The sequence below is a fragment of the Kryptolebias marmoratus genome, linkage group LG17 (assembly GCF_001649575.2).
Source record: "Kryptolebias marmoratus isolate JLee-2015 linkage group LG17, ASM164957v2, whole genome shotgun sequence".
In the NCBI taxonomy this organism is placed as follows: Eukaryota; Metazoa; Chordata; class Actinopteri; order Cyprinodontiformes; family Rivulidae; genus Kryptolebias; species Kryptolebias marmoratus.
In genome coordinates, this window is record NC_051446.1 from 13,154,018 (window position 1) to 13,162,130 (window position 8,113).

The 8,113-nt window shown below is 37.5% G+C and overlaps 2 protein-coding genes across 2 annotated transcripts; both read left to right on the forward strand.

The window, feature by feature from the left end:
* Positions 1-2,639: 2,639 nt before the first annotated feature.
* LOC108237162 (cartilage intermediate layer protein 2-like) lies at positions 2,640-3,951 on the forward strand. The gene is made up of 6 exons (XM_017418391.3): positions 2,640-2,856; positions 2,950-2,990; positions 3,072-3,105; positions 3,196-3,219; positions 3,382-3,565; positions 3,752-3,951. Exons 2-6 carry the CDS (start codon positions 2,979-2,981, stop codon positions 3,855-3,857), a joined length of 360 nt encoding a protein of 119 aa, XP_017273880.1. The 5' UTR covers positions 2,640-2,856; positions 2,950-2,978; the 3' UTR covers positions 3,858-3,951.
* Positions 3,952-5,394: 1,443 nt separating this feature from the next.
* On the forward strand, positions 5,395-6,657 carry LOC108237161 (cartilage intermediate layer protein 1). The gene is made up of 6 exons (XM_017418390.3): positions 5,395-5,438; positions 5,546-5,587; positions 5,681-5,714; positions 5,817-5,840; positions 5,969-6,149; positions 6,357-6,657. The coding sequence occupies exons 2-6, from the start codon at positions 5,576-5,578 to the stop codon at positions 6,475-6,477; spliced, it is 372 nt and encodes a 123-aa protein (XP_017273879.1). The 5' UTR covers positions 5,395-5,438; positions 5,546-5,575; the 3' UTR covers positions 6,478-6,657.
* The last annotated feature ends 1,456 nt before the right edge of the window (positions 6,658-8,113 follow it).

An 8,113-nucleotide genomic window follows, 5' to 3' on the forward strand; every position in this document is an offset into this window, starting at 1 on the left:
CGGGACAGCGTGTGTGCGAGAAAGGTAACATTTGTGTGTGTGTGCGCGAGTCGTGGGGACAGTATGTGTGTGCGAGAAAGGTAACATTCTTATGTGTGCCAGTCTCGGGACAGTGTGTGTGTGCGAGAAAGGTAACATTTGTATGCGTGTGTGGCATTTTAGTAGTGAGTATACACAATTTGAATATTTTTTGAGTGTGCGTGAGGGTTTTTTTTGAGTGTGCGTGAATATTTTTTGAGTTTGCGTGAGTTTTTTGTAGTGTGAGAGAGACAAAACGTACATTTTGTCCTAAACGGCCCCTCATACAGCCCTGCACCTCTCAGCTAAACTAAAAAATCATTTGTGATTGATTGTGTTCACTCAACATATCTGAACTAAAGCCCATCGTGTTTCATCTCTCGGATATCCCCACAAACTTGAAGTTTATAGCTCATAATTGTTTGTGTAGAAGGTTGAAAAAACAATAGATAATATTTGAGAGAAACAAAACAGACACCTATATTATTGTCTTTTTAAAATATCATTGTTTTCTAGGTATTTTTTATTGATTTCATTATTCAGTTTTATTGCGCTCTAAACCACCAGGCTGCTATGGCGCACCTAGGCCACTAGATGGCGCATTGCGGCTCCTAACACTAAGCACCTCTGAACATCAAGTCAGGCAGGCGACACACTCCCTCTGCAACGGTTTTGTTTGTATTTATTAATTGTCCTTTGAGACAAATGACTCTGTTGTGGAAGAAAATCGATTTCCAGGCACTGTTAGATGAAATCGCTCATTTCTCACTATGGTGCACGACATACAGAGAGCCTTAAAGACAATTAAGAATTAACATCAGAGTCCCAGCCCGCACGGGAAGCTCCAAATCAAAGCTCTACCACCAGAGTCCACACAGTCCACTATATCAGCCTATGATGTTTTCACCAGATGACCCTGTTTCAGTGAAGAGTAACAGGGTCATCTGGTGAAAACCTCATAGGCTGTGGAATTCAGACAGAACAGAGTCAGGTGTTATCTTAGAAAAACCTTGCCACCACAACTCACTGTTACTCTAATGCACTATAACTCAAGTCAGATATCTGATATAATTTCTTGGCTGTAAGTTTATTAACAACATTTTGATTGATCCTATTTGGTGCTGTCTCTTTTCACGTCAAAATCCAAGATTGCTGAGAAATTAAAACTTATTTTTCTTGGCTTCCAAATACCGTAACTGTCACAAGAAAAATTAGAACAGTACAGACTCGATCTGTCCCAAACCGGAGGGCCAGATCTAATAAAATTTAAATGTTATCTTGAGAGGCCAGATAAAATGTTACTAAGGGTCTGTATCTTTTTTTTTTTTTTTAACTCAAACCTTTAGCCACAAAAGTGCATTCCTCAAAGTTGTCTAAATGACTTCCAGGAACAGTTTCCACTTCTGGAAAGGTGTGTTGGCGATACAGATCCTGCAGGATCTGAGTCAAGCCTCTGAAGAGGCCCCTAGGCGACCCTGTAGGCGTGCCCTGGTGGTCGTTTTGTACTCAAAGCTTTTACCACAGAAGTGCATTCCTAGAAGTTGCCTGAACAGCTTCTAGGAATGAGTTCTCAGTAAACACTTGTGGAAATATGTGTTGTATATATAGATCCTGAGGAGGCCTAAGGTGGTTCTTACCTTTGCTAATTTGAACTGAATATTCATTTAAGAAACTGAAGTAACAAGTTTTATTACTGATTCTTCTACAGTCTATTGGCAGTAAATAAAATCACTAACTAGCAATATTCTGATTATATTTACCAGGCTATGTGGAATTATGTCATCATGTTAATACACCCTTAAACCTGACACTTTAGGTCCCTCTACTGTCAAAAAGCTTTTACTGTACAGTACTGGACTATTTCACATTTTTAATAGAAATGAAATAAGTCAATACTTTAATTTAGAATGAAGAGTTTGGAAACTGCATATAATAAATATCCATCCATTTTCTTTTACGTGTTTTGTCATTCAGGGTCACAGGGAGCTGGTGCCTCCTTCCAACAGTCATTGGATAAGAGGCGGGGGACATCCTGGACAGGTCACCAGTCCATCACAGGCCCACGTAGAGACAAACATTCACACTAATACCTAGTGACAATTTAGAGTTTAATAACTAACCTATGTGTTTTTGGGAGGAAACTGGAGAACCCAGAGAAAACCAACGACAGCGTGGTGAAAACATGCAAACTCCAAACAGAAAGGCCAAGCCCTGGTTGTGATCCTTCAACCATCTTGCTGTGCGGTGACATCTCTGATCATTTTTTTGCCCTGCCATCCATGCAAATAAGCATCAATTACAAAAAGGAAAATCACCAATATTTTTTTATTTTTTATTTTTGTTTGCAGCTGTTTAGAACTGACATTTGGTTTCTGCAGTTATTATCAAGCAGGTAATATATATAAGCTGTTGTGATATTGAACCCTCGTGGGAAAAAATCCTGTTAGCATCACAATGTATTGTAGTAAAAAATAAATAAAGTAAATAATAATCAGAGTGATGTGGTGGGACTTGTATTCCTACCTGGCTCATTGGGCCATAACATAAAATGGAGATGCAAGACTTTGGTGAGGATTTTTATTATTAGAAAGCCATTTTATGGTTGTAAAGGTCTACAGAACCCTACACAACCAAGCATCAAGTATGGTGAATAACAAGCCAGAGCAGGCATGCTCTGAATCCACACCTTCACAGGTGCAGCCTGTTAACTCAGTCAAGCTGATCAAATCCTATCGCCAGGCCACAAAGATAAAGAGGGATGGCTACTATAAAAAGGCAGTGTTACACATACTGAACATGTTGGATTAGGACCTGTGGAATCTTCTTTGGTTTTCTAAGGTAAAATGCAGTTTCTGTTTGACTCATATGGTACTTTTATCTCATATTCAAATTTGTTTCTTGTTTTTTTTTTTTTTTTCTTTCTCTTTGCAGTCAAGCCCTGAAATTAGGTTTCTGCAATAATGATCAGTCAGGTAAAGCATATATTTCAGATCTAAAATTATGCCATTTTAATCTATAATTACACTTCCTCTTGGATTTCTGTTTTGTCACAGATGAGTCTCGCTATTGCTGCAGTTCTGCTTCTTGGTATGTTGACCTCGCATTACTACAACAATCTAGTTGTGACAATTCTGCATCTGTTAGCAGGAAACCACTAACCATAATTTATCTTTTAAGCTTGTGTGGGGCTTAGTCATCAAGGTAAGACCAATCCTTCAGACTTAAATGCACAACTATAGCTCCCCCCCCCCCCATTTATGATCTCAGGTTATGGACTGTATGAATGCTCTGTAGTCAAAATTCCTGTATGAAGATTGCAAAGTAACCCACTACATGGCACCCAAGTTTCGTCTTTGTTGTTAGATCGCAAAGCTTGTTGGACTAAGTGGTTCAATCGAGACAGTCCTGATGGTAGAGGGGACATGGAGACTTTAAAGGACCTGAGGAAGGAGTACCCAGGAGAGATCTGTCTCAAGCCTCAAAGCATCGAGGCTGTTACAGCTAAGAGAGAGATCCCAGCTGAGGAAACGAAGCAGAAATTTGCTGTGTGAGTTTTATTTGAAGTGGGTGGGGTTGCACAAGTTTTCTACTTTACTTTTAAAGCTTATCTCAGACTTGGTCACAATGCACCACCTTGAGCTTCTTAGTTGGTCATTAGTCTTGGTCAGGTGGCTTTAATCGTGAAACTTAAAATCAATTGCCCTTTAACCAAATGTGACTGTTCCTTTTTCAGCTACTCTGTCAATGAAGGGTTCATCTGCCTCAATAAGGACCAGAAATCTGACTCCTGCTTGGACTACAAAGTTCGCTTCAAGTGCCCCTGTCGTCGTGACCGTTGACTCCACTGCTGCCAATGACCTGAAGAAAGGGGGCATTCTAATTTATACCATCTTCCTAAATAAACTGAAGGTTTTTTTTTTTTTTTTTTTTTTTTTCCCTCTCAGTATGGTGTAACGTTTATCTGAACAATAAAGGACAAGTGGTATCTTTTGCTAGTCTATATATTCACTAAAGCCTTGCAATATTAAAATCATTGCCTACTGCGGAAAGGCAAAAGTGGACTGTCTGAGACCAAAGTATTTCAAAATGTAAAACTACAGTACATCAGAAATTGCCTGATATAGATTCAGTTTAAATGTGAAAACATGCTATATTTAAGGATTAACTATGACAAATTGTAGTTCATCTTCTCAACTAAACTTGCTCTGAAAATCTTAATGCTTCTGATTCAAAGTGTCATGGCAAGTTGTAAAGGGTTTTTAAATTTGACAAATTCCAACTCAGAACTTTACTTTAATATTAAACAAACAAACATGGTGGTCTCAAACCTTCTTATTCATCAAAAGTATGTGGCTTTACAAAGTAAATGTATTTTAACCATGTTTGAAAAAGGAAAACCACTCCAATAAGCAGTAAAATGTCTCATCACTCAGCCTCCTGTAAACATTTTTATTGGCAATTTCTAAACCACCAAAGTGGAGTCTCAACACTTTGTTGAGCAGTTCTTCTTCTTCTGTAATGTTTTATGGCGGTTGGCAAACAACGGAAGGTGTGCATTACCACCACCTACTGATATGGAGTGTGGTTCGTGATGGTCTATCTATATATATATAACAAAAAAAACAAAACCCTATATACCTCTACATATAAATATACTTATACACATACACCCACGCACTCGATTATACATACTTATACCCAACTATGTATTCTACCCATCTATATCATACACACATTCACAAACACACATACTATAATCAAATTCTATGAAATAATTTCGTTTTCTTTAAAAACCTAATAATTATCTGAATATGTTTACTCCTCAAATTCTTCCTCAAAATATCTGTTAAATGAATCTTTTCCTTAATTTTTTCAAACTCTCTCCTCATATATCTTCTTTCTTTTCTATATTTATGACATTCTAATATAACATGCTCTACGGTTTCGTATTTTCCACAATCACATTTGCCAGTATTATGCTTTTGTATTTTATAAAGTGTAAAATTAAGTCCTGTATGTCCAAATCTCAACCTTGCTATCACTCTTTCCTCCTTTCTATTTCTTTTTCCACCTCTTTTTTCCCCTACTGTCTTCTGAATTTTATAAAACCACCTTCCTGTTCTTCCTCCATCCCACCTTTTTTGCCATTCTTCCATCAGTTTTTGTTTAACTATACTCTTTCCCTCAGATTTACTTGTTTTAACTGTAAAACTAATAGTATTTTGAATTTCCCTTGTTGAGCAGTTTAAGAGTTTGTATTATTAAAACCGTCATGAATCCACACCTTCACAGGTGCAACCAGTTAACTCAATTAAGCTGATCCAATCCTATCTCCAGGCCACTGAAGATAATAAGGAACTGCAGCTATAAAAAGGCAGTTACTCGTTGCTCAACTTATTGGATTTGTCTGGTTTGCAAAGGTAAAACTTTGATCTTTAAAGCTGTGAGGACCTGTGCAAGTGGTTAATTGTGATAACTTAATGCAAAGTGTTTTAAGGTGTTCAGATTTTATTTTTTCTGTTTGCAGTTGTTAACTGACATCAGGGTTTCTGCAACAATGGTTACTCAGGTATAGTATGCTTATCAAAACAAATGCTGATGGACTGCACTTTTTTTTTTTTTTATATATATTAAGATCTATATCTGATTAAATCTGTTTCAGATTGGTCTTGCCACCACAGTGGTTGTCTTTCTTGGTAAGATCATTTCAACAAGTAGCTTCAGTTTTGATAATTGCCACTAGAAAATCACTAACTTGTTTTTTTTTTTTTTCTTCCCCCTCTCCTGCTTAATTAAAGGTTATGTGGGGTTAAGTAATCAAGGTAAGTGGTCTACAGTTAAGTCCCCTCATTGTATTGTTTCAACACATTTAAATGTAACCTCAGTAGTTTATGGACAATTTACTTTTGACAATTGTATCGTGAGTTCCTCTTGCATGTCATGCTTTTAGTTGGACCAGGTTGCTGGACTAACTATTTCAACCAAGACACCCCTCGTGGAAGTGGTGACTTTGAGACTTTCCGTGAACTGAGGAAAAAGCACCCAGCAGAAATCTGTGTCCACCCCCTCAGAATTCAGGCTGTTACCACTACAGGGATCCCAGCTGAGAGAACTGGACAGAAACTGGCTGTGTGAGTTGATGTAACATTTCTGTGCTCTGCCTTGAGACTCTGCTTTATCATTTTAAAATCTACTTTATAAAGAAACTTAAATCAAATCACCTGGGCTCATCTCCTAAATAGAACTCTTTAAAGAAAATGTACTCTAACAAATTTAATTTTGGTCAACATCACTAAAATACTTCATGAAGTGTCTTAAATGTGACTTTTCTCTTTCAGATACTCTATCAAAGAAGGCCTGATTTGCCTCAATAAGCATCAGAAATATGGTGGCTGCTTGGACTACAAAGTTCGCTTTGAATGTCTCTGTCCTCCTGTCCACTGTCTCAGTGTCTGCTAATGACCTGAAGAAATGGGATGTTTAACTTTCACTGCTTTTTTTTTTTTTTTTTTCTCCCCTTCAGTGAAACTCTGTCTAAATCTCCTGACTTGGTAGTTGTCTTTTTTTTTCTGAGAAGGCATGAGTTGAGTAACTGTCAAACATGGACTAGGCAATAAAATGAATCCAAACAAACTCTTGTCTTCATATTCAGCACACTCTAATTCAAAGGCATGATGCCTTGTCTGTAGGGGTTCTGAAAGTAGTTAGGAGCTGTTAAACCATCACTTGACTCAAAGGTCAAACCATGCAACCTCTGGTACATTGTCTCAAACTGTGTAGCTGGTGGAGAATGTCAACATTTGACAGTAAGTTTATAAAATAAAATGGCCTGCCACACATCTAGCTTTGCAAACAAGGAACTTGAATATTAAAATTTATGGCCATCCTAAGTTGAATTGCTTAAACTAGCACTAGTCCCAAAACTCAACACCAATTTAAAAAGCACTGAAAACTTTACAAAGGAGGATTAAAAAATATATAATAAACAATATTTCCTAAATTTAAAAAAGGCAAATGACTTGAGTATAAACTCAACACAACTGCCTTAAAATAAAAACCTTTTCAAATGGAACACAAGTGACTTTTTCAATTACTGATGGGTTTATATCCTTCAAGAAGGACCGCAAATGTGATTTCCTGCTTAGACAAAAGTTCTCTACAGGTGCCCATATTGTCATGGGGGAAAAAAACAAACTTGAAGTTCAAAACCTGATCTGGGCTTAACTTGGAATATAATGCAATCTCTTCATGTTTCACAAGTTAAACAGTTGGAGTGAAGCCAGTTCAAAGCAGATTTCTGCTGTCCTAAAATTTACAGCGACACAGCTCGGGGAAGAACTGTTGAGCAGCTCCATCAGACCAGATTGGCTGGCTTAACTAGTAGTGCCTAATATACTGGCTTGCTACCAGGAATCGTTAATGGGAAAGGAAGAAACTCACTCCCTTGAGCCATGGTGTGTCTTGTCTTAGAAAGACAAACACCTCAGGCCACAGTGTCCTTCAGCCTCTGCTGTCACTACATCTAAGAACTCTTGATGGCCACAAACACCCTGGGTTTTTCAGAAGCACAGCTCCACAAAAAATCATGTTGTGCCCTATGGTGCAATGTGTAAATCTATGTTCGTGGGCCCAAGAATTAAGACACTTGACTCTAAGGTGGAAAACATTTTTGAAGACTTAAGGGGGCTGCTGGTAAGCACATCTCCACTGGGACAGTTTTAGATTTAATATGAGCTACAACCTGAACAAATCAACCAGAAACATGTTTATAGAAAAAAATAAAATCTCCAATACGCTGGCTGCACAACTGTGCATGCCCATAAACAAATTTATTCATGGCTATATAATAGCATCAATTAAGAGTCTTTAACATTTAGCTGCTCTTGTAAGATGTTCCAGGCCTTTACTCAGTTGACCACAACAGCAAAAGCCATGGTTTGCAGAGTTTAAAGTTTAGTGTTTTTAGGTTTACCAAGTAATTACATTGTTAATCTGTTCTGTTGCTGTTATTAATTTTTGACAGAAATGTTCCAGTAGTATCAAGGTTTAGTTTGAAATTGCTGAGGAAAAAAAAAAAAAAAAAAAAAAAAAAAAA